This window comes from Anas platyrhynchos, chromosome 14 (assembly GCF_047663525.1).
Source record: "Anas platyrhynchos isolate ZD024472 breed Pekin duck chromosome 14, IASCAAS_PekinDuck_T2T, whole genome shotgun sequence".
In the NCBI taxonomy this organism is placed as follows: domain Eukaryota; kingdom Metazoa; phylum Chordata; class Aves; order Anseriformes; family Anatidae; genus Anas; species Anas platyrhynchos.
In genome coordinates, this window is record NC_092600.1 from 12792974 (window position 1) to 12818838 (window position 25865).

At 50.8% G+C, this 25865-nt stretch overlaps 4 protein-coding genes across 5 annotated transcripts in view; all 4 read left to right on the top strand.

Moving 5' to 3' along the window:
- The window catches only part of LOC101796191 (protocadherin gamma-C5-like), a 220466-nt gene that overhangs the window by 131015 nt on the left and 63586 nt on the right, over positions 1-25865 (top strand). The gene's annotated exons all lie outside the window — the stretch shown is intronic.
- LOC113845143 (protocadherin gamma-A5-like) lies at positions 2772-7166 on the top strand. The gene is made up of 2 exons (XM_072023431.1): positions 2772-6237; positions 7119-7166. The coding sequence occupies exons 1-2, from the start codon at positions 3793-3795 to the stop codon at positions 7164-7166; spliced, it is 2493 nt and encodes an 830-aa protein (XP_071879532.1). The 5' UTR covers positions 2772-3792.
- LOC119718378 (protocadherin gamma-A5-like) lies at positions 12586-15565 on the top strand. Its single transcript, XM_038186618.2, has one exon. It carries the CDS (start codon positions 12998-13000, stop codon positions 15563-15565), a length of 2568 nt encoding a protein of 855 aa, XP_038042546.2. The 5' UTR covers positions 12586-12997.
- On the top strand, positions 20666-25392 carry LOC113845142 (protocadherin gamma-A5-like). The gene has a single exon (XM_038186614.2). It carries the CDS (start codon positions 21110-21112, stop codon positions 23765-23767), a length of 2658 nt encoding a protein of 885 aa, XP_038042542.2. The 5' UTR covers positions 20666-21109; the 3' UTR covers positions 23768-25392.

Below are 25865 nucleotides of genomic sequence, written 5' to 3' on the forward strand. Positions count from 1 at the left end.
GTCTACTACTGATGCAGGAAGAAAGGCTGAAAGCAGAAAAGACACCAGTATGGTCAGATTATGCTCCGTTTTATTACCCGAATAGCCTGACTCTTATAGTGAACTTAAAAGGGTTGGATAGTGTCTCACACAAGATTATTGGTCAAAAGCACGCAGAGAAACAACTACAAGAAAACAACCCCATTGTGATTAGCAGTCATGTAGACCTTGTCCTTGAAGCCAGCTGCTGGCAACAATATTTCTCTAAATTCCTCATTTGGGCGATGTTGGAACACTGTCATGGGAACTTCTCATAGTCGTTCCTGGTAGCTTGGTTTGCTCAGTTGCAGCAAGCCATGGGATCTTTACTGTTTCAAAAATCCCTCAATATACTACTATGAATACTGAAAAATATCTAAATATTAAAAAAAAAAATAATCAAAGTGTATAAACTAGCTGCGTAACATTTATTTTCTTCACAATGTTAGGTCATGTTAATGTAGTGGAAAGAAATGTCTTTAGAGCTGTCCATGGTATAGTCTCTGTGCACGTTGTGAAGAAGTGGGCTGGGCAATTGGTCTTTTAATGAAGTCCTTCTGCCTGTTATGAATAGGGAAGACAAACATAAGAGCCGTGAGTAGCTTGAGAATTCTTTGTGTGTGATGTTCTCTTGGTGGAAAGAGGATCCTTTGAACCCTGACCTCTCAAGAATGGAGCTGGAAGTGGCTTTGATAACAGATGTGCAATGACAACAGCTGTGTTCATATAATCCTGGAATCATTTAAGTTGGAAAAGATTTTAGATCATCTAGCCCAACATTTACCCTAGCACTGCCAAGTCTACTGTTAAACCACATCAGTAAGCTCTACATCTACACACCTCTGAAGACCTCCAATATTGGTGACTCAACTACATCAATGGGCAGCCTTGCTGAATACTTCACAATCTTTTCACTGAAACACATTTTCTTAATATCCAATGTAAAGCTCCACTGCAGCAATCTGAGGCCATTTCCTATTGTTTTATCACAATGTTCTTGGCAACAGGCTGATTCCCACTTTCCTGTAGCCCCCCTTTAAGGTGATTGTAGAACACGATAAGATCTGCCCTGAGCCTCCTTTGCTGTAGACTAAACAACCCTATCTCCATCAGCCGCTCCTAATGAGACCTGTTCTCTAGACCCTTCAACAGCTCCGTTGCCCTGCTTCGACCTGCTTCAGCACCTCAATAACCTTCCTGTAGTGAGGGGTCCAAAACTGATCACAGTATTTGAGGTGCAGCCTCACGAGAGCCGAGTACAGAGGGATAATCACTTTCATAGTCCTGCTGGCCAGACTATTTCTGATACAAGTCAGGATGCTGCTGGAGCTTTTGGCCACACTGCTGGCTATTGACCGATACTCGGAGGTGGCTTTCAGCCAGCCAGCTTTTGAGCCAGTCTTCTTTCCCCAGCCTGTAGCACTGCATGGGATTGCTGTGACCCAAACAAAGGACCCGTCACTTAACTTTCTGTCCCCATAGACTTGCATATGTCTAAGTAGTTTAGCAGGTTGCTGACCCTTTTCTCGTGGATTATGAGGTCTTCATTCTGCTTCGTGTCCCTGTCTACCAGGTAGTCAGGGGATGGGGTACCCAGAGAAAAATAGGTCTTGTTTCTAAAAACTGACACCAAAAACCCATTAGGGAGATCATCTCTTGTCACTGTGTTTCCCTTCCACATCCAATAATAGATGGAGCTTGTCTTTGGTCCTCCTTTTCTTTTTTATGTATTCATAAAATCATATTTGATGTCTCTCAGACCAATAGCCAGCTTGAGCTCCGGCTGGGCTTTGGCACTTCTAATTTTCACCGCACACAGCCTCAAATATCTCCTGAGTAATGGAAGTACATCTCTTGAATTTCATACTATCTAATGTTGAGGCAGATTTTTTTAAAAAATATCTGTAGAGTGACAGTGAAGTCCTTCATTTGTGCAATTTTCACAGTTGTGCCTTGTTTTCTGTGAACTGGGCTTGAATGTTGCAGAGACCCCTAAAACGACTGGAAGATCTACTAGAAAAGAACTACTTTGATATATCTCTCTTTCAGTGTCAGAGAATTATAGGTGTCAGAGAATTATATGCCATTTTCCTTCTGCTCTCACCAATGGTGAGAAGTAGGATGTTGTCCATGATGCAGATAAAGACTGTGACTGCAGAGTAGAAAGGGTAATAGGCAGGCTTAGAGCCTGGGAAATAGTTGGATCAGCGTGTCTTTGGCTGGGGAATGCTCTGGTTTCATGCCTGATGCCAAGGGCTATGCCATTTCTGTTCTGATCATGGTGTTCCTGTCCTAAGAGGCAATGATGTTTCCCTGAGAATAAAGTATTTGGCAGAAAGTGCCTATGGAGTAGAGGTCTCTAAGGTGAAAGGGTGCAAACTGGAGTCACCACCATTTATGAAGGTGAAGTCAAAGAAGAGCAGAAGGGTACTGTGGGAGCAGGTGTTCCATGAAAGCAATAATCTAGGGCTGTAACTGATGCCAAGTACTGATGTAATAACCATTAGCCATGAATGTGAATGCTGACTGTGTAGAATGAGATCCAGTGATTCAGCATGACAGAATGAAGAAAATATGATTGATGCTTAAATACTAGAGATATTTCATGGTCTTCCTTTGGCTTTTTCTCAAATGAATGTATTGGACATGTTTGATAAGTGATGCCAAATTGTGCCCTCTTCTTAGACCTCTGTGTACACGGGCTTGCTCGTGTCCCATGGTTCTCTGATACGTTCAAAGTGAATGCCCTGGGGTTTTCTTCTGTTTTATGGGTAGGCATTTTTCTGGAAAACCGTTTAAGTGAATGGAAGCTAGAAAAGCATCTTATGCTGTTGTGATCTCCAAGACTGCATTTATAGTGGGGGAAACTGGTCAGAGGAGAGTGCCCAGACTGCTTTGCTAAATAACAGGGATGTAGATTGAGTGCCCAGGCTTCTCAGAGTACTGAAGGCACCTGTTGATTCCTTGATGCTGCACATGTCCAGCGAGAACTGTTTTATATCAGTTGTTGACATTGGAACAATGGCACAAATTAGCAACAAATGTAAGATTCAAATGAATGTAAATTGTTGGAGAGACAAGGAGATATTCATTCAAGAAGGACTGCAGAAACGATCTCTGCAATTCCTTGAAGTGACTGTCCTGCACACATGGTATAAGGGCGATAATTACTTTGAGGTCAAATTAAAACGTATACTTTTACCTGCCATGCAGTAGAATTAAGACATGAAGAAGAGGACGCTACCTTCATTGTGATCATGACCACGCTGAAGACCAGAATGAATTCGATCTTCTACTCGGAGAAGTCGTTCCGGAAGCAAACGCATCGACTCAAGGTCGTGTCGCTGGGGAATGTGCCGAGGCGCCGTGTCCGCGGGGACCGAAGGTTTCCGCGGAAGAGGCAGGGCGGCGGCGTTCGCAGTCAGCCGTGCGTGCAGTGCCGGGCGGAGGCTGCGGGCGCCGCTGTTCACCACGGAGGAGAGGAGAGGAAGGAGCGGAGCGCTGCAGCCAGCCCCGCCCGCTGCGGCCCGGCTCGCTCGCTCTCTCGCTGTATCGGCGGCCGTGAGGGCTGCGAACGGCCCCGCGGTACGGAGCCGAGCTACATAGAGGTCCAGCGAGGCGGAGGGGCTGGCGATAGTGGACGGCGGCGGGGCCGGTACCGGAAAAGGGAAACGGAGTAGGAGCCGGAGAAGGAGTCTGATCCGAAGCCCTAAGCGAAGAGTCGAGCGGCGGAGCTGTCCGCGGGCGTCCCGTGGCGGCGGCGCCGTGTCGGAGATGTGCGCGGCGAGAGAAGGGCTCTGGGGCCGGAGGCAGCGAGCGCTGCTGTGCTGCGTGTTGGTGGCGACGTGGAAGGCGGCGTGCGGGCAGCTGCGCTACTCGGTGCCCGAGGAGCTGCCCAAGGGCTCTTTCGTGGGCGACGTGGCCAAGGACCTGGCGCTGCAGCCGGCGGCGCTCCGCGACCGCGGCGCCCGAGTGGTGTCTGCAGATAAGACGCAATATTTCACACTGCGTGCGAACAGCGGCCACCTGGTGACGGCGGAGAGGCTAGATAGAGAGCAGCTGTGCGAGGGCGTGCAGCGATGCGTGCTGCGCTGTGAGGTGATCGTGGAGGGCGAGATGAAAGTTTACGAGATCGAAGTGGAAATCATGGACATTAACGACAACGCGCCCAGCTTTAGCGAAATTCAGATTGAGGAAACGCTGAGCGAGACGACGGGACTCGGGACGCGTATGCACCTATCTAAGGCTCACGATCCGGACGTGGGAGTGAATTCCCTGCAGAGCTACGAGCTGAGCGGCGACGAGCACTTCTCGCTGTCCGTGCAGGTGGGAGCGGACGGCGAGAAGCGTCCCGAGCTGGTGCTGGCCAAGGCGCTGGACCGGGAGGAGGCGGCGTTTCACGAGCTGGTGCTGAGGGCGAGCGACGGCGGCGAACCGGCACGGACGGGCACGGCGCGCATCCGCGTGTCAGTGCTTGACGCCAACGACAACGCGCCCGTGTTCAGCCAGGCGGTGTACGCGGTGCGCGTGCCCGAGGATGTGCCCGTGGGCACCACGCTCCTCACCCTCACGGCCACCGACGCCGACGAGGGAATCAACGGTGATGTGAAATACTCGCTTAAGAAAATAACTGAAAAAGCCTCGAAGATGTTCCACCTGGATCCCGAGACAGGATCGATCAGGCTGGTGAGGACTCTAGATTTTGAAGAAAGCGACTCCTATGAACTCGGGGTTCAGGCACGGGATAGCGGGGAGCTTTTCGACACGGCTATGGTCTCGATCTCGGTGACAGACGTGAACGACAACGCGCCCGAGATTTCGGTGCGGTCGGCGCTGAGCGAGATCTCAGAGGACGCGCCGCCGGGGACGGTGGTGGCCCTGCTGCACGTGCAGGACCGCGACTCGGGCGCCAACGGCGAGGTGCGGTGCAGCATCGAGGAGAGCGTCCCGTTCCGCCTGGAGCGCGCGCTGGACAATTACTACAGCGTGGTGACGTCGCGGGAGCTGGACCGGGAGGAGGTGTCGGAGTACAACGTGACGGTGTGGGCGTCGGACGGCGGGTCGCCGTCGCTGCGGAGCAGCGCGGTGCTGGCGCTGCGCGTGCTGGACGTGAACGACAACGCGCCGGTGTTCGCGGAGGCGCGCTACAGCGTCCGTCTGCCCGAGAACAACGCCGAGGGCGCGCTGGTGCTGACGGTGCGGGCGTGGGACGCGGACTGGGGGCAGAACGCGCGCGTGCGCTACCGGCTGGCGGAGGGGCGCGTGCGGGGCGCGCCGCTGTCGTCCTACGTGTCGGTGCAGGCGGAGACGGGCGCGCTGTACGCGCTGCGCTCGTTCGACTACGAGGAGGTGCGCGAGGTGGGGCTGTGGGTGCGGGCGGAGGACGGCGGCGCGCCGGCGCTGAGCAGCAACGTGTCGGTGCGGCTGCTGATCGTGGACGAGAACGACAACGCGCCGCAGGTGCTGTACCCGCCGGCGTCGTCGGCGGCGGCGGGCTGGGCGGGCGCGGTCTGGACGGGCGTGGAGCTGGCGCCGCGCTCGGCGGAGCCCGGCGCGCTGGTGGCCAAGGTGGTGGCGGTGGACGCGGACGCGGGGCAGAACGCGTGGCTGTCCTACGAGCTGGCCAAGGCGACGGAGCCGGGGCTGTTCCGCGTGGGGCTGCACAGCGGCGAGGTGCGCACGGCGCGCTCGCCGCTGGCCCGCGACGCGCCCAGGCACAGCCTGGTGGTGGTGGTGAAGGACCAGGGCCGGCCGGCGCTGTCGGCCACGGCCACGCTGACCGTGGTGCTGGCCGAGAGCGTGGCCGAGCTGCTGTCGGAGCTGGGCAGCGCGGCGGCGCCGGCCGAGCCCGGCGGCAGCCTGACGCGCTGGCTGGTGCTGGCCGTGGCGGCCGTGTCGTGCCTCTTCGTCGCCTTCCTGCTGCTGCTGCTGGCGCTGCGCCTGCGGCGCTGGCGCCGCTCGCAGCTGCTGCCGCCGGCCAGCGGCGCCTTGCGCGGCGTGCCGGCCTCGCACTTCGTGGGCATCGACGGCGTCCGCGCCTTCCTGCACTCCTACTCGCACGAGGTGTCGCTCACGGCCGACTCGCGCAAGAGCCAGCGGCGCTGGGCGGCCGACAGCTGCTGCAACACGCTCCCGGCGCGGCCGCCGCCCGACAAGGCCGCGCCGCTGCTCGGGGAAGACGCTGCCGGCGCCCGCGGCGCACCGCCCGACGCCCTCCCGGTGAGTCAGTCGCTCCGAACACCCCGACGCCCTCCGTCTCGGCGCTTGCCTCCCTTCCTGCTCCTTGCCTTTCCCTCGGTGTTCTGCTTCCCCTCACGATGGTCCAGAATGATAAGCCCTTATTAGCTGTTGAGATACAGTTGGAAGGAGAACATTGAGAGTGGTGCAATTGAATGCTGTAAATGTAGAGGAGTGGTGTTGGGACGTTGGTTCTGAATTTGAACAGAATGTGTGATAAGTGGTGATATTGTTTGGACAGTGGTACGATTTTATTGTGGTTGGCAGTTTCTTTAGCATGTTTGATTTTATTATTTTGAGAATGCCTGCAGCATTTTTGACCATTTGTTCCTGGTTTTACTGTTTTGAAAGGCAACGCTAATCCTCTGATGCCAAAATGTTCTGTACAAAAACTGTATATGCAGAGGTAGGATTCCTTAGTATAATACCTTCTAATAACTGTGAAAATTCTCATTAGTCTACCCCTATCTGCATTGGGGTGTCGCGTTTCTTCCTAGTTGTAATTCCATTTTCAAGCCTTTGTTTGCAGGAAGGTTGTGTTTCATATTTCCAATTTTGAGAGGACTTTTATATTTGAAAATGCAAAGTTTGTATTGCAGCAAATCCTTATCTCCCTTGAGAAGGTCTTATAAGCCATCTGGAGACAAGATGTAGAGTTTAAGGGAAACAAATTAATCACTAGACTTGTCATGTGAAAAGGCCCCATAGTAAGACAATTACATTTATAGTTTCATTTTCATTTGAGATAAGCAGGGCATAGCATGGAAAAACTGATGAGAGTTGATGAGCTTGTCCTCCTATGATGTCCCTACTGTACAGTGCAGAGGAAGGCTTAAGACCTGAGCCACTTCTTGGTGCTCTAGGGAGGTATTTACCTGAATGCAGAGAAGTCCATGCGGTCTTTCGTGTGAATTTCTCTACCACACTTTCTCTTTGAATGCTTTTTTTTTTTCTTGTCTGATTTTATCTTTTCCTAGTCTTTTGTCTACCTGGGTAGGCTGAGTTATGAGTAACAGCATAGCTGTGTTGAGGAAATGTGATATGCTTTCATGGGTCTCACTCTGGTGTCAAAATAGTTGGAATTTTCCTTGCCATGTTAGAATATCTGGAAGGCAAGATGCATCTTTCCATTAACCCATTCAGCACTCACTCTTCTCGGTAACAGCAAATTCCAATAGTGAATTCTAATAATGAACGAGAATGCCTGCACGGTGTTTTAGTGAATTGTGATGGTCTTGAAACAATATTCAAGGACCTGATGTTTCACTTAGCTGCTTTTCCTTTCTACTCTGTGCAACTGTTCTCTTGCTGCATGAAGATGGGATGAGCAGAGAAATGTCTTTATATTCTTCTGTGCTGCTGTTTCAGTGTGTGTGGTGAAATAATGGCCTGGGTAACGTGTCTTTTTAGGCTTTAATTTGTGCTGCATAATATTTGACTAGGATTGAAAACGTTGCATGAAGGGTGAGATTGGATTCCTGTCCTATTTTCTTGTTCCTGTTCTGGCTTTTTCACATTTTTGCTTTGTTTGTTGTCTATGACAAAATGCAGGAGAACCCTGAAAATACTGGAAGATGTATTAGAGTTATAGGAGTGGGAGAGCTGTTTCCATTCCCAGTGTGACTGTTTAGTGCTGTCAGGACAGTCTTTAATATCCTCACGTTTCCTTAAAATGTCACTGGATGAAATGCTCTCTCCAGTGGCCTCCATATGGCTAGAACTTGGATGTTGTGAGTGGTGCAAATGAATGCTGTGAATGCAGAGCAAAGATGGTGAGTGGATTTTTTTTTTATTCTTTCTTTCTGTTAGTTTTTTTTTTCTTTGCTTTTTGAATGTGGAAAAGAAGTAGCTCAGCAGTGATATTGTTCAGTCAAAGTTTTGACTTCATAATGTGCGCCAATTCCTGAAGCATTTATGCACCATTTTATCCTGGTTTCCTTGCCCTGAATGGTAACTTAATTCTCTGGTAATAAAATGCTTTGCAGAAAAACTGTGCATGTGGTGTTATGATGCCTGCGTATTATGGCTTATAATACCTGTGAGAATCCTCATTACTTCACTCCTATTTATTGTAACTTTGTGCCAAATTGTTTCTTCATAGCTATAATTCCATTTTCAGGTCTTTGTTCTCAGGAAGGTTGTGGTTCATATTTTCCTTTTCTGGCTAGGACCTTTATATTTGAAAATGCAGAGTTTGTACTGCAGCAAGTCCTTACCTGCCTTGAGTAGGTCCTATCAGCCATCTGGAGACAAATATTTGTGTATATGGGAAATGAAACAGAATCTGAAACTGAATCTGTCCTCATTGGTCATGAGACGTGGCATGAGAAAGTTCCTTATAGTATGGCCTTTCGATTTCCATTTTCATATTCATTGACTATGAGCAGGCCACCTCATGGAAAAACAGATGACAGCAGATGAACATTTCTTAAAATGAAGTCCAGATGAACTCTCTAGGGCTTTGCTTGCAGCTTAAAACCTCAGTGATGTCTTGGTGCTTTAGAGAGGCATTTTCCAGTGCAGAGAGAAGAGTGTGGCCCATGTCCAGTGATTTTCTCTACCACATTCTTTTTGAATGCTTCTTTGTACTGCTGGTCCAATATTTTCTTTTCCTGGTGTTTCTTCCCTGCATGTAGGCTGTGTTGTCAGTAGCAGCATAGCTTTGTTGGGGAATGTGTTATGTGTCCATGTGCCTTGCCTATGTTAGCCAGTAGGTTTGTATTTCATCAAAGTCAGAGCTCATGTGGAAGACTGGAGATACCAGGGTGTTTGTGTGTTCTCCTTTTTTTTTTGTCTGGGGACTAGATGTAAACATGATTTTAGTCGAAGAGACGTGTCTCTGTAGTGCAGCACATATACTTAAAGCAGAGGGACATTTCCTCACTGATGTATTGAGGAAGACCCAGTCTTTGTTGCAGAAAGAATCCTCTCTGTCCCTTATCTCTTTAGGAGGCTTTAGATACTTGCAGAGAAATGTAGCTCCCTTCATGGTATACTTTGAAGGTGTGCTTGTACATTGTGCGTGAGATTGGGAAAGCTTTTGTTGAACTTTTCCTTTGGTGAGATTTCCTTGCAAATTCTAATAGTGAAAGAAAAGCATTGAAGTTATGAAAGTTTGAGGTAACATGTTGAGGGAATGTTCTGTGAGGGGCTGTAGAAGGGCTGGTGGTCCTTTCTCTGCTTGTTTTAGTTATTCCATTCCCCACAAAGCTGTGGTTTATGCTCTTTGAAGTCTGTCTGCTTAATTGTTTTTTCCTGAGAAATGTTATTGATATTATTGGGACCTTTCAAAGAGCTTTCTCTAGAATTCATCCCCTACTGTCTACCTTATGTGGTCTACTAGTATGAATACTGAAAAATAATTAAATAGAAAAAATATAAATATATATAAACAAGCCGCATAACATTTATTGTCTTCACAATGTTAGGTCATGTTAATGTAGTGGAAAGAAATGTCTTCAGAGCTGTCCATGGTATAGTCTCTGTGCACGTTGTGAAGAAGTGGGCTGGGCAATTGGTCTTTTAATGAAGTCCTTCTGCCTTTTAAGAATAGAGAAAGCAATCCTAACAGCAGAGAGCAGTTTGAGAATTCTTTGTGTGTGATGTTCTCTTGGTAGAAAGAGGAACTTTGAACCCTTACCTCTCAAGAATGGAGCTGGAAGTAGCGTTCATAACAGACACGTGCTATGACAACAGCTGTGTTCATAGAATCCTGGATTCATTTAGGTTGGAAAAGAGCTCTTAGATCATCTAGCCCAACATTTACTCTAGCACTGCCAAGTCTACCGTTAAACACCATCACTAAGCTCTCCATCTACACACCTCTGAAGACCTCCAATATTGGTGACTCATCTACATCGATGGCAGCCTTGCTGAATACTTCACAATCTTTTCAGTGAAACACAATTCCCTAATATCCAACGTAAACCTCCACTGCAGCAATCTGAGGCCATTTCCTATTGTTTTATCACATGGTTCCTGGCAATAGGCTAATTCCCACTTGCTGTAGCCTCCCTTTAAGGTAATTGTAGAACACGATAAGATCTGTCCTGAACCTCCTTTGTTGTAAGCTAAACAACCCCACCTCCATCAGCCGCTCCTAATGAGACCTGTTCTCTAGACCCTTCAACAGCTCCGTTGCCCTGCTTTGACCTGCTTCAGCACCTCAGTAACCTTCCTGTAGTGAGGAGTCCAAAACTGATCACAGTATTTGAGGTGCAGCCTCTCGAGAGCCGAGTACAGAGGGACAGTCACTTCCGTAGTTCTGCTGGCCAGACTATTTCTGATACAAGTCAGGATGCTGCTGAATCTCTTGGCCACACTGCTGGCTCACATTCAGCTGGCTACTGACCAACATTCAGAGGTAGCTTTCAGACAGACAGTTTTTCAGCCAGTCTTCTTTCCCCAGTCTATAGCATTGCATGGGATTGCTGTGACCCAAACAAAGGACCCAACACTTAGCCTTCTGGCCCCATAGACTTGCATATGTCTAAGTCGTTTATCAGGTTACTGACCCTTTTCTTGTGGATTATGAGGTCTCCATTCTGCTTCCTGTTCTGACTACCAGGTAGTCAGGAGATTGGGTACCCAGAGAAAAATAGGTCTTGTTGCTAAAGACTGTGACCAAAAACACATTAGGGAGATCATCTCTTGTCACAGTGTTTCCCCTCCACATCCAGTAATGGATGGAGCTTGTCTTTGGTCCTCCTTTTCTTGTTTTTGCATTTAGAAAATCATCTTCAATGTCTTTAAGACTAATAACCAGCTTGGGTTCCAGCTGGGATTTGGCCTTTCAAATTATCACCACACACATCCTGAAACATCTCCTGAGTAACAGAAGTACATCCCTTGAATTTCATTCTATCTAATGTTGAGGCAGATCAAAAAAACATCTGTAGAGTAACAGTGAAGTCCTTCATTTGTGCAATTTTCACATTTTTGCCCTGTTTACTGTGGACTGGGCCTGAGTGTGGCAGAGACCCTTAAAAGGACGGGCATATGTACTAGAAAAGAACTTCTTTGATATATCACTCTTTCAGTAAAGTGTCAGAGAATTATATGCCCTTTTCTTTCTGCTCTCACCAATGGTGAGAAGTGAGATGTTGTCCATGATGCAAATAAAGACTGTGACTGCAGACTAGAAAGGGTGAGAGGCAGGCTTAGAGCCTGGAAAATAGTTGGATCAGTGTGCCTCTGGCTGGGGAATGCTTTGGTTTCATGCCTGATGCCAAGGGCTATGCCATTTCTGTTCTGATCATGATGTCCCTGTCTTTAGAGGCAATGATGTTTCCCTGAGAATAAAGTATTTGGCTGAAAGTGCCTATGGAGTAGAGGTGTCTGAGGTGAAAGGGTGCAGACTGGAGTCACCACCATGTATGAAGGTGAAGTCAAAGAAGAGCAGAAGGGTACTGTGGGAGCAGGTGTTCCATGAAAGCAATAATCTAGGGCTGTAACTGATGCCAAGTACTGATGTAATAACCATTAGCCATGAATGTGAATGCTGACTGTGTAGAATGAGATCCAGTGATTCAGCATGACAGAATGAGGAAAATATGATTGATGTGTAATGCTCGAGATGTTTCATGGTCTTCCTTTGGCTTTTTCTCAAATGAATGTATTGGACATGTTTGATAAGTGATGCCAAATTCTGCCCTCTTCTTAGACCTCTGTGTACACTGGCATGCTCATGTCCCATAGTTCCCTGATACGTTCAAAGTGAATGCCCTGGGATTTTCTTTTGTTTTATGCGTAGGCATTTTTCTGGAAAACCGTTTAAGTGAATGGAAGCTAGAAAAGCATCTTCTGCTGTTGTGATCCCCAAGACTGAATTTGTAGTGGCAGAATCTGATCAGAGGCGAGTGCCCAGACTGCTTTGCTAAATAACAGGGATGTGGAGTGAGTGCCCAGGCTTCTCAGAGCTGATGGGACCTGTTGGTTCCTTGGTGCTGCACATGTACAGGGAGAACTGTTTTATATCAGTTGTTGATATTGGAACGATGGCACAAATTAGCAACAAATGTAAGATTTAAATGAATGTAAAGTGTTGGAGAGACAAGAAAATATTCATTCAAGAAGGACTGCAGAAACGGTCTCTGCACTTCCTTGAAGTGACTGTCCTGCACACATGGTGTAAGAGCAATAATTACTCTGAGGTCAAATTAAAACGTATAATTTTACCTGCCATGCAGTAGAACTAAGATATCAAGAAGAGGACACTACCTTCATTGTGATCATGACCACGCTGAAGACCAGAATGAATTCGATCTTCTACTCGAAGAAGAGACATCGTTCCGGAAGCGAACGCACCAACTCTGGGCCTTATCACAGGGGAATGTGCCGTGTCGCCGTGTCCGCGGGGACCGAAGGTTTCCGCGGAAGAGGCAGGGCGGCAGCGCTCGCTGTGAGCCGTGCGTGCAGTGCCGGGCGGAGGCTGCGGGCGCCGCTGTTCACCACGGAGGAGAGGAGAGGAAGGAGCGGAGCGCTGCAGCCAGCCCCGCCCGCTGCGGCCCGGCTCGCTCGCTCGCTGTATCGGCGGCCGTGCGGGCTGCGAGCGGCCCCGCGGTACGGAGCAGAGCTACATAGAGGTCCAGCGAGACGGAGTGGCTGGCGATAGCGGACGGCGGCGGGGCCGGTACCGGAAAAGGGAAACGGAGCAGGAGCCGGAGAAGGAGTCTGATCCGAAGCCCTAAACGAAGACTCGAGCGGCGGGAGCTGTCCGCGGGCGTCCGGTGTCGGCGGGGCCATGTCGGAGATGTGCGCTACGAGAGAAGGGCGCTGGGGCCGGAGGCAGCGAGCGCTGCTGTGCTGCGTGTTGGTGGTGGCGTGGAAGGCGGCGTGCGGGCAGCTGCGCTACACGGTGCCCGAGGAGCTGCCCAAGGGCTCTTTCGTGGGCGACGTGGCCAAGGACCTGGCGCTGCAGCCGGCGGCGCTCCGCGACCGCGGCGCCCGAGTGGTGTCGGCAGATAGGACGCAGTATTTCGCTCTGCATGCGAACAGCGGCCACCTGGTGACGGCGGAGAGGCTAGATAGAGAGCAGCTGTGCGAGGGCGTGCAGCGATGCGTGCTGCGCTGTGAGGTGATTGTGGAGGGCGAGATGAAATTTTATGAGATCGAAGTGGAAATCACGGACATTAACGATAATGCACCCACCTTTAGCGAAATTCAGATTGAGGAAACGCTGAGCGAGACGACGGGACTCGGGAGGCGTCTGCCCCTATCTAAGGCTCATGACCCGGACGTGGGAGTGAATTCCCTGCAGTGCTACGAGCTGAGCGGCGACGAGCACTTCTCGCTGTCCGTGCAGGTGGGAGCCGACGGCGAGAAGAGTCCCGAGCTGGTGCTGGCCAAGGCGCTGGACCGGGAGGAGGCGGCGTTTCACGAGCTGGTGCTGAGGGCGAGCGACGGCGGCGAGCCAGCACGGACGGGCACGGCGCGCATCCGCGTGTCAGTGCTGGACGCCAACGACAACGCGCCCGTGTTCAGCCAGGCGGTGTACGCGGTGCGCGTGCCCGAGGACGTGCCCGTGGGCTCCACTCTGCTCACCCTCACGGCCACCGACGCCGACGATGGAATGAACGGGAACGTGAAATACTCCTTTAAAGAAATTTCCACGAAAGCCTCGAAGGTACTTTACCTGGATCCCGAGACGGGATCGATCAAGCTGTTGAGGAGCCTGGACTTCGAGGAAGGCGACTCCTATGATCTCCAAGTGATGGCACGTGACGGCGGTGGCCTATCCGACACGGCTACGGTTTCGATCTCGGTGACAGACGTGAACGACAACGTGCCCGAGATTTCGGTGCGGTCGGCGCTGAGCGAGATCTCGGAGGACGCGCCGCCGGGGACGGTGGTGGCCCTGCTGCACGTGCAGGACCGCGACTCGGGCGCCAACGGCGAGGTGCGGTGCTCGCTGGTCGGCGACGTGCCGTTCCGTCTGCGGAGCTCGGTGGGCAGCTACTACAGCGTGGTGACGTCGCGGGAGCTGGACCGGGAGGAGGTGTCGGAGTACAACGTGACGGTGTGGGCGTCGGACGGCGGGTCGCCGTCGCTGCGGAGCAGCGCGGTGCTGGCGCTGCGCGTGCTGGACGTGAACGACAACGCGCCGGTGTTCGCGGAGGCGCGCTACAGCGCCCGTCTGCCCGAGAACAACGCCGAGGGCGCGCTGGTGCTGACGGTGCGGGCGTGGGACGCGGACTGGGGGCAGAACGCGCGCGTGCGCTACCGGCTGGCGGAGGGGCGCGTGCGGGGCGCGCCGCTGTCGTCCTACGTGTCGGTGCAGGCGGAGACGGGCGCGCTGTACGCGCTGCGCTCGTTCGACTACGAGGAGGTGCGCGAGGTGGGGCTGTGGGTGCGGGCGGAGGACGGCGGCGCGCCGGCGCTGAGCAGCAACGTGTCGGTGCGGCTGCTGATCGTGGACGAGAACGACAACGCGCCGCAGGTGCTGTACCCGCCGGCGGCGGCGGCGGCGGGCGCGGGCTGGACGGGCGTGGAGCTGGCGCCGCGCTCGGCGGAGCCCGGCGCGCTGGTGGCCAAGGTGGTGGCGGTGGACGCGGACGCGGGGCAGAACGCGTGGCTGTCCTACGAGCTGGCCAAGGCGACGGAGCCGGGGCTGTTCCGCGTGGGGCTGCACAGCGGCGAGGTGCGCACGGCGCGCTCGCCGCTGGCCCGCGACGCGCCCAGGCACAGCCTGGTGGTGGTGGTGAAGGACCAGGGCCGGCCGGCGCTGTCGGCCACGGCCACGCTGACGGTGGTGCTGGCCGAGAGCGTGGCCGAGCTGCTGTCGGAGCTGGGCAGCGCGGCGGCGCCGGCCGAGCCCGGCGGCAGCCTGACGCGCTGGCTGGTGCTGGCCGTGGCGGCCGTGTCGTGCCTCTTCGTCGCCTTCCTGCTGCTGCTGCTGGCGCTGCGCCTGCGGCGCTGGCGCCGCTCGCAGCTGCTGCCGCCGGCCAGCGGCGCCTTGCGCGGCGTGCCGGCCTCGCACTTCGTGGGCATCGACGGCGTCCGCGCCTTCCTGCACTCCTACTCGCACGAGGTGTCGCTCACGGCCGACTCGCGCAAGAGCCAGCGGCGCTGGGCGGCCGACAGCTGCTGCAACACGCTCCCGGCGCGGCCGCCGCCCGACAAGGCCGCGCCGCTGCTCGGGGAAGACGCTGCCGGCGCCCGCGGCGCACCGCCCGACGCCCTCCCGGTGAGTCAGTCGCTCCGGACACCCCGACGCTCTCCGTCTCGGCGCTTGCCTCCCTTTCTGTTCCTTGCCTTTCCCTCCCCGTTCTGCTTCCACTTACGATGTCTCAGGGTGATAAGTCCTTATTAGCTGTTGAGATAAAGTTCGAAGGTGAATATTGAGAGTGGTGCAACTGAATGCTATGAATGTAGAGGAGTGAAGTTGAGGTCTTGGTTCTGAATTTGAAGAGAAGTTGTGATAAGTGGTGATTTTGTTTGGGCAGTGGTACGATTTTATTGTGAATGCCAATTTCTGTATCATACAGTAATTTTGAAGTTATAATTTTGAGAATGCCTGCAGCAGTTTAGCACCATTTGATCCTGGTTTTGCTTTCCTGAAGGGCAACGCTATTCCTCTGATGCCAAAATGTTCTGTACAAAAACTGTGTATGCAGAGGTATGATACCTTAGTATAATACCTTCTAATACCTGTGAAAATCCTCATTAGTCTACACTATCTGCATAGGGGTGTAGCATTTCTTCCTAGTTGTAATTCCATTTTCAAGCCTTTGTTTGCAGGAAGGTTGTGTTTCATATTTCCAATTTTGAGAGGACTTTTATACTTGAAAATGCAAAGTTTCTATTGCAGCAAATCCTTATCTCCCTTGAGAACGTCTTATAAGCCATCTGGAGACAAGATGTAGTGTTTAAGGGAAACAAAGTGTTCACTAGACTTATCATGGGAAAAGGCCCCATAGTAAGTCATTTACATTTATAGTTTCATTTTCATTTGCGATAAGCAGGGCATAGCATGGAAAAACTGATGAGAGTTGATGAGCTTGTCTTGCTATGATGTCTCCTACTGTACAGTGCATAGGAAGGCTTAAGACCTGAGCTATTTCTTGGTGCTCTAGGGAGGTGTTTCCCTGCATGCAGAGAAGACCATGCCATCGTTCCTCTAAATTTCTCTACCACACTTTCTCTTTGAATGCTTTTTTTGCTTGTCTGATTTTATCTATTCCTAGTCTTTTGTCTACCTGGGTAGGCTGAGTTATGAGTAACAGCATAGCTGTGTTGAGGAATGTGATATGCTTTCATGGGCCTCACTCTGTAGAGGGAATAGGTGGAATTTTCCTTTCCATGTTAGAATATGTGGAAGGCAAGATGCATCTTTCCATTAACCCATTCAGCACTCACTATTCTCGGTAACAGCAAATTCCAATAGTGAATTCAAATAATGAATGAGAATACCTGCACGGTGTTTTAGTGGATTGGGATGGTCTTCAAACAATATTCAAGGACCTGATGTTTCACTTAGCTGCTTTTCCTTTCTACTCTGTGCAACTGTTCTCTTGCTGCATGAAGATGGGTTGAGCAGAGAAATGTCTTTATATTCTTCTATGCTGCTGTTTCAGTGTGTGTGGTGGAATAATGGCCTGGGTAACGTGTCTTTTTAGGCTTTAATTTGTGCTGCATAATATTTGACTAGGATTGAAAATGTTGCATGACATGTGTGATTGCATTCCTGTCCTATTTTCTTGTTCCTTTTCTGTCTTTTTCACATTTTTGCTTTGTTTGTTGTCAATGACAAAATGCCAGAGAACCCTGAAAATACTGGAAGATCTGTCTGAGTTATAGGAGTGGGAGATCTGTTTCCATTCCCAATGTGACTGTTTAGTGCTGTCAGGACAGTCTTTAATATCCTCATGTTTCCTTAAAATGTCACTGGATGAAATGCTCTTGCCAGTGGCCTCCATATGGCTAGAACTTGGATGTTGTGAGTGGTGCAAATGAATGCTGTGAATGCAGAGCAAAGATGGTGAGTGGATTTTTTTTGTTTGTTTGTTTCTGCTAATTTTTTATTATTATTATTATTTTGCTCTTTGAATGTGGAAAAGAAGTAGCTCAGCAGTGATATTGTTCAGTCAAAGTTTTGACTTCATAATGTGCGCCAATTCCTGAAGCATTTATGCACCATTTTATCCTGGTTTCCTTGTCCTGAAAGGTAACTTTAATTCTCTGGTAATAAAGAGCTTTGCAGAAATACTGTGCATGTGGTGTTATGATGCCTGCGTATTATGGCTTGTAATACCTGTGAGAATCCTCATTACTTCACTCCTATTTATTGTAACTCTGTGCCAAAGAGATTCTTCATAGCTGTTATTCCATTTTCAGGTCTTTTTTCCCAGGGAGGTTGTGCTTCATATTTTCCTTTTCTGGCTAGGGCTTTTACATTTGCAAATGCGGCATTTGAATTGCAGCAAATATTTATGTCCTTTTAGAAGGTCCAGTCAGCCACCAGATGACAAAATTTTGTGTATAATAGGAGCAACAGAAGCTGTATGGTTTTAGTGGAAGAGGCATGTCTCTGTGGAACAACAATTACACTTAAAGCAGAGGGACATTTCGTTACTGCTGTATTTACGAGGACCCAGTCTTTGTTGCAGAAAGAATCCTCTCTGTCCCTTATCCCTTTTTAGGAGGCTTTAGATACTTGCAGAGATACGTAGCTCCCTTAACGGTATAATTTGATGGTGTGGTTGTACATTTTGCGTGAGATTGGGAAAACTTTTGTTGAACTTTTCAACAGAAAAAAGTTCAACAAAACAAAACAGAAAAATTTGCTTGCAAATTCTGACTGTGAAAAAAAAGCATTGAAATTATGAAGGTTTGATTTGACGTGTTGGGGGAATTTTGTGTGAGAAGTTGTAGAAGGGCTGGTGGTCCTTTCTCTGCTTGTTTTAGTTATTCCATTCCCCACAAAGCTGTGGTTTATGCTCTTTGAAGTCTGTCTGCTCAATAGGTTTTGCCTGAGAAATGTTATTGAGGTTTCTGGGATCTTTGGGAGAGCTTTCTTGAGAATTCATCCCCTACTCTCTACCTTATGTGGTCTGCTACTGATGCAGGAAGAACAGCCGAAAGCAGAAAAGACACCAGTATGGTCAGATCATGCTCCATTTTTTTACCCAAATAGCCTGACTTTTATAGTGAACTTAACAGGGTTGGATAGTGTCTCACACAAGATTATTGGTCAAAAGCACGCAGAGAAACAACTACAGGAAAACAACCCCACCTGCAAGAAAACAACCCCCTTGTGATTAGCAGTCATGTAGAACTTGTCCTTGAAGCCAGCTGCTGGCAACAATATTTCTCTAAATTCCTTATTTGGGCGATGTTGGAACACTGTCGTGGGAACTTCTCATAGTCGTTCCTGGTAGCTTGGATTGCTCAGTTGCAGCAAGCCATGGGATCTTTACCATTTCAAAAATCCCTCAATATACTACTATGAATACTGAAAAATATCTAAATATATATATATATATATATATAAAAAAAAATCAAAGTGTATAAACTAGCTGCGTAACATTTATTTTCTTCACAATGTTAGGTCATGTTAATGTAGTAGAAAGAAATGTATTTAGAGCTGTCCACGGTATAGTCTCTGTGCACGTTGTGAAGAAGTGGGCTGGGCAATTGGTCTTTTAATGAAGTCCTTCTGCCTGTTATGAATAGGGAAGACAAACATAAGAGCCGTGAGTAGCTTGAGAATTCTTTGTGTGTGACGTTCTCTTGGTGGAAGAGGATCCTTTGAACCCTGACCTCTCAAGAATGGAGCTGGAAGTGGCTTTGATAACAGATGTGCTATGACAACAGCTGTGTTCATAGAATCCTGGAATCATTTAGGTTGGAAAAGATTTTAGATCATCTAGCCCAACATTTACCCTAGCACTGCCAAGTCTACTGTTAAACCACATCACTAAGCTCTCCATCTACACACCTCTGAAGACCTCCAAGATTGGTGACTCAACTACATCCATGGGCAGCCTTGCTGAATACTTCACAATCTTTTGACTGAAACATGTTTTCTTAATATCCAATGTAAACCAACCTCCACTGCAGCAATCTGAGGCCATTTCCTATTGTTTTATCACATGGTTCTTGGCAACAGGGGGATTCCCACTTTGCTGTAGACCCCCTTTAAGGTGATTGTAGAACACGATAAGATCTGCCCTGAGCCTCCTTTGCTGTAGACTACACAACCCCATCTCCATCAGCCGCTCCTAATGAGACCTGTCCTCTAGACCCTTCAACAGCTCCGTTGCCCTGCGTTGACCTGCTTCAACACCTCAGTAACCTTCCTGTAGTGAGGGGTCCAAAACTGATCATGTATTTGAGGTGCAGCCCCTCGAGAGCCGAGTACAGAGGGACAATCACTTCCGTGGTCCTGCTGGCCAGACTATTTCTGATACAAGTCCGGACGCTGCTGTATCTCTTGTCCATACTGCTGGCTATTGACCAATACTTGGAGGTAGCTTTCGGCCAGCCAGCTTTTGAGCCTGTCTCCTTTTCCCAGTCGGTAGCACTGCATGGGATTGCTGTGACCCAAACAAAGGACCCGTCACTTAACTTTCTGGCCCCATAGACTTGCATATGTCTAAGTAGTTTATCAGGTTGCTGACCATTTCCTCGTGGATTATGAGGTCTTCATTCTGCTTCGTGTCCCTATCTACCAGGTAGTCAGGGGATGGGGTACCCAGAGAAAAATAGGTTTTGTCTCTAAAGACTGAGACCAAAACACATTGGGGCGATCATCTCTTGTCACTGTGTTTCCCCTCCACATCCAATAATGGATGGGGCTTGTCTTTGGTCCTCCTTTTCTTGTTTATGTATTTACAAAATCATCTTCGATGTCTTTAAGACCAATAGCCAGCTTGAGCTCCGGCTGGGCTTTGGCCTTTCTGATTTTCACCCCACACAGGCTGAAACATCTGAGTAATGGAAGTACATCCCTTGAATGTCATTCTATCTAATTTTGAGTCAGATTAAAAAAAAAAAAGATCTGCAGAGTGACAGTGAAGTCCTTCATTTGTGCAATTTTCACATTTTTGCCTTGTTTGCTGTGGACTGGGCCTGAATGTGGCAGAGATCCCTAAAACGACTGGAAGATCTACTAGAAAATCCAAATTATAAATAAATGTCAGGCTTCAATGCATACAAAGTGTTTAAAAGACAAGAAAACGTTAATTTAAGAAGGACTGCTAAAACGATCTCTGAAAGTCCTTAAGGTGAATATCGTTCTGCAAAAAGTTGTAATATTTATAATTAATTTGAGGCCTAATTAACACGAATAATTTTACCTGCCATGCAGTAGAACCAAGATAACAAGAAGAGGCCAATACCTCCATTCTGATCATGACCGCCCTGAAGACCCGAATGCATTGCATCATTTCCTCGTAGAAGAGAAGGCGTAGCAGAAGCAAACGCACCGACTTTGGGCCGTGTCGCAGGGGAATGTGCCGAGGCGCCGCGTCAACGGGGGCCGAAGGTTTCCGCGGAAGAGGCAGGGCGGCGGCGCTCGCTGTGAGCCGTGCGTGCAGTGCCGGGCGAAGGCTGCGGGCGCCGCTGTTCACCACGGAGGAGAGGAGAGGAAGGAGCGGAGCGCTGCAGCCAGCCCCGCCCGCTGCGGCCCGGCTCGCTCGCTCGCTGTGTCGGCGGCCGTGCGAGCTGCGAGCGGCCCCGCGGTACGGCGCCGAGCTACATAGAGGCGGAGGGGACGGCGAGAGCGGGCGGCGGCGAGGCCGGAGCAAGGGACGGGAACCGGAGGAAGAGTCTGATCCAGAGCCGGAGGCGAAGAGTCGGGTCAGCGGCAGAGACATCTCGGCGGGCGTCAGGTGGCGGCGGGTCCGTGTCGGAGATGTGCGCGGCGAGAGAAGGGCGCTGGGGCCGGAGACAGCGAGCGGTGCTGTGCTGCGTGTTGGTGGCGGCGTGGGAGGCGGTGTGGGGACAGCTGCGCTACTCGGTGCCCGAGGAGCTGCCCAAGGGCTCTTTCGTGGGCGACGTGGCCAAGGACCTGGCGCTGCAGCTGGGGGCGCTCCGCGATCGCGGCGCCCGAGTGGTATCAGCAGATAGGACACGGTATTTCACACTGCATGCGAACAGCGGCCACCTGGTGACGGCGGAGAGGCTAGATAGAGAGCAGCTGTGCGAGGGCGTGCAGCGATGCGTGCTGCGCTGTGAGGTGATCGTGGAGGGCGAGATGAAGGTTTACGGGATCGAAGTGGAAATCAAGGACATTAACGACAACGCACCCAGCTTTGGGGAAGGAGAAAATGAAGTGAGAATGAGCGAGATGACTGCTCCCGCCTCGCACTTTTCCCTGTCTAAGGCTCACGACCCAGATGTGGGAGTGAATTCCCTGCAGAGCTACGAGCTGAGCGGCGACGAGCACTTCTCGCTGTCCGTGCAGGTGGGAGCCGACGGCGAGAAGCGTCCCGAGCTGGTGCTGGCCAAGGCGCTGGACCGGGAGGAGGCGGCGTTTCACGAGCTGGTGCTGAGGGCGATCGACGGCGGCGAACCGGCACGGACGGGCACGGCGCGCATCCGCGTGTCAGTGCTGGACGCCAACGACAACGCGCCCGTGTTCAGCCAGGCGGTGTACACTGTGCGCGTGCCCGAGGACGTGCCCGTGGGCTCCACCCTGCTCACCCTCACGGCCACCGACGCCGACGAGGGACTCAATGGCGATGTGAAATATTCATTTAAAGGGATTTCCAAGAAGTTCTCGAGGATCTTCCACCTGGATCCCGAGACGGGATCGATCAGGCTGTTGAGGAGCCTGGACTTCGAGGAAGGAGACTCCTACGAAATGGAGTTTGAAGCCAATGACGGCGGCGGCCTTTCCGACAATGCTATAGTGACAATCTCGGTGAGCGACGTGAACGACAACGCGCCCGAGATTTCGGTGCGGTCGGCGCTGAGCGAGATCTCGGAGGACGTGCCGCCTGGGACGGTGGTGGCCCTGCTGCACGTGCAGGACCGCGACTCGGGCGCCAACGGCGAGGTGCGGTGTAGCATCGAGGAGAGCGTCCCGTTCCGCCTGGAGAAGGCGCTGGACAATTACTACAGCGTGGTGACGTCGCGGGAGCTGGACCGGGAGGAGGTGTCGGAGTACAACGTGACGGTGTGGGCGTCGGACGGCGGGTCGCCGTCGCTGCGGAGCAGCGCGGTGCTGGCGCTGCGCGTGCTGGACGTGAACGACAACGCGCCGGTGTTCGCGGAGGCGCGCTACAGCGCCCGTCTGCCCGAGAACAACGCCGAGGGCGCGCTGGTGCTGACGGTGCGGGCGTGGGACGCGGACTGGGGGCAGAACGCGCGCGTGCGCTACCGGCTGGCGGAGGGGCGCGTGCGGGGCGCGCCGCTGTCGTCCTACGTGTCGGTGCAGGCGGAGACGGGCGCGCTGTACGCGCTGCGCTCGTTCGACTACGAGGAGGTGCGCGAGGTGGGGCTGTGCGTGCGGGCGGAGGACGGCGGCGCGCCGGCGCTGAGCAGCAACGTGTCGGTGCGGCTGCTGATCGTGGACGAGAACGACAACGCGCCGCAGGTGCTGTACCCGCCGGCGGCGGCGGCGGCGGCGTCGGCGGGCGCGGGCTGGACGGGCGTGGAGCTGGCGCCGCGCTCGGCGGAGCCCGGCGCGCTGGTGGCCAAGGTGGTGGCGGTGGACGCGGACGCGGGGCAGAACGCGTGGCTGTCCTACGAGCTGGCCAAGGCGACGGAGCCGGGGCTGTTCCGCGTGGGGCTGCACAGCGGCGAGGTGCGCACGGCGCGCTCGCCGCTGGCCCGCGACGCGCCCAGGCACAGCCTGGTGGTGGTGGTGAAGGACCAGGGCCGGCCGGCGCTGTCGGCCACGGCCACGCTGACGGTGGTGCTGGCCGAGAGCGTGGCCGAGCTGCTGTCGGAGCTGGGCAGCGCGGCGGCGCCGGCCGAGCCCGGCGGCAGCCTGACGCGCTGGCTGGTGCTGGCCGTGGCGGCCGTGTCGTGCCTCTTCGTCGCCTTCCTGCTGCTGCTGCTGGCGCTGCGCCTGCGGCGCTGGCGCCGCTCGCAGCTGCTGCCGCCGGCCAGCGGCGCCTTGCGCGGCGTGCCGGCCTCGCACTTCGTGGGCATCGACGGCGTCCGCGCCTTCCTGCACTCCTACTCGCACGAGGTGTCGCTCACGGCCGACTCGCGCAAGAGCCAGCGGCGCTGGGCGGCCGACAGCTGCTGCAACACGCTCCCGGCGCGGCCGCCGCCCGACAAGGCCGCGCCGCTGCTCGGGGAAGACGCTGCCGGCGCCCGCGGCGCACCGCCCGACGCCCTCCCGGTGAGTCAGTCGCTCCGGACACCCCGACGCCCTCCGTCTCGGCTCTTGCCTCCCTTCATGCCCATTGCATTTCCTTCCCCGTTCTGCTTCCCCTTACGATGGTCCGGAATGATAAGCCGTTATTATCAGTTGACATACAGTTCGAAGTTGATTAGTGAGCGTGGTGCAAGTGAATGCTGTAAACGTAGAGGAGTGAAGTTGAGATCTTGGTTCTGAATTTGAACAGAATGTGTGATAAGTGGTGATATTGTTTGTGCACTGCTACGATTTTATTGTGAATGCCAATTTCTGTAGTATATATTAAGTTTGATTTCATAATTTTGACAATGCGTAAAGAATTTTTGACCATTTGATCCTGGTTTTACTGTCCTGAAGGGCAACGCTAATCCTCTGATGCCAAAATGTTCTTTACAAAAACTGTGTATGCGGAGGTATGATTCCTTAGTATAATATCTTCTAATACCTATGAGAATCATCGTTAGTCTACCGCTATCTGCATTGGGGTGTAGTGTTTCTTCCTAGTTGTAATTCCATTTTCAAGCCTTTGTTTGTAGGAAGGTTGTGCTTCATATTTCCCTTTTTTGAGAGGACTTTTACATTTGAAAATGCAAAGTTTGTATTGCAGCAAATCCTTCTCTCCCTTGAGAAGGCCTTATAAGCCATCTGGAGACAAGATATTGTGTATAAGGGAAAACAATTGCTCACTAGACTTGTCATGAGAAACGGCCCCATAGTAAGTCATTTACATTTATAGTTTCACTTTCATTTGAGATAAGCAGGGCACAGCATGGAAAAACTGATGAGAGTCGATGAGCTTGTCCTCCTATGATGTCCGTACTGTACAGTGCAGAGGAAGACTTAAGACCTGAGCCACTTCTTGGTGCTCTAGGGAGGTGTTTTCCTGAATGCAGAGAAGACCATGCAGTCTGTTCTGTGAATTTCTCTACCACACTTTCTCTTTGAATGCTTTTTTTGCTTGTCTGATGTAACTTTTCCTGGTCTTTTGTCTACCTGGGTAGGCTGAGTTTTGAGTAACAGCATAGCTGTGTTGAGGAATGTGATATGCTTTCATGAGCCCCTCTCTGGTGACAAAATAGATGGAATTTTCCTTTCCACGTTAGAATATGTCGAAGGCAAGATGCATCTTTCCCTTAACCCATTCAGCACTCACTATTCTCAGTAACAGTAAATTCCAATAGTGAATTCTAATAATGAATGAGAATGCCTGCACAGTGTTTTAATAGATTTGGATGGTCTTGAAACAGTGTTTAAGGACCTCATGTTTCACTTAGCTGCTTTTCCTTTCTACTCTGTGCAACTCTTCTCTTGCTGCATGAAGATGGGATGAGCAGAGAAATGTCTTTATATTCTTCTGTGCTGCTGTTTCAGTGTGTGTGGTGAAATAATGGCCTGGGTAACGTGTCTTTTTAGGCTTTAATTTGTGCTGCATAATATTTGACTACGTTTAAAAATGTTACGTTAAGTGCGACACTGAATTCTTGTCCTGTTTTCTTGTTCCTTTTCTGTCCTTTCCACATTTTTGCTTTGTTTGTTGTCAATGACAAAATACCGTAGGATGCTGGAAAGACTGGAAGATCTAATTGAGTTATAGGAGTGGGAGAGTTGTTTCCATTCTCAGTGTGACTGTTTAGTGCTGTCAGGACAGTCTTTAATATGCTCATGTTTCCTAAAAATGTCACTGGATGAAATGCTCTTGCCAGTGGCCTCCATATGGCTAGAACTTGGATGTTGTGAGTGGTGCAAATGAATGCTGTGAATGCAGAGCAAAGATGGTGAGTGGAATTTTGGTTTGTTTGTTTCTTTTTGGTATTATTTTATCTTATTTTATTTTATTTTATTTTATTTTATTTTATTTTATTTTATTTTATTTTATTTTATTTTATTTTATTTTTAATGTGGAAAACTAGTAGCTCAGCATTGTTATTGTTTAGTCAAAAGTTTGACTTCCTAATTTGTGCCACTTCCTGCAGTATTTATGCACCATTTTATCCTGGTTTCCCTGCCCTGAAAGGTAACTTTAATTCTCTGGTAATAAAAAGCTTTGCAGAGAATCTGTGCATGTGGTATGTTGATGCCTGCGTATTATGGCTTATAATACCTGTGAGAATCCTCATTACTTCACTCCTATTTATTGTAACTCTGTGCCAAAGTGTTTCTTCATAGCTATAATTCCATTTTCAGGTCTTTTTTCCCAGGGAGGTTGTGCTTCATATTTTCCTTTTCTGGCTAGGGCTTTTATATTTGCAAATGCGACATTTGAATTTCAGAAAATATTTATCTTCTTTGAGAAGGT

Excerpts from the sequence above, each read along its gene's own strand:
- LOC113845143 (XM_072023431.1), top strand. The coding sequence starts at position 3,793 with ATGTGCGCGGCGAGAGAAGGGCTCTGGGGCCGGAGGCAGCGAGCGCTG. Across the intron at positions 6,238-7,118 it reads CACCGCCCGACGCCCTCCCG|GGAGGTATTTACCTGAATGC; the intron begins GTGAGTCAGTCG and ends TTGGTGCTCTAG.
- LOC119718378 (XM_038186618.2), top strand. The coding sequence starts at position 12,998 with ATGTCGGAGATGTGCGCTACGAGAGAAGGGCGCTGGGGCCGGAGGCAG.
- LOC113845142 (XM_038186614.2), top strand. The coding sequence starts at position 21,110 with ATGTGCGCGGCGAGAGAAGGGCGCTGGGGCCGGAGACAGCGAGCGGTG.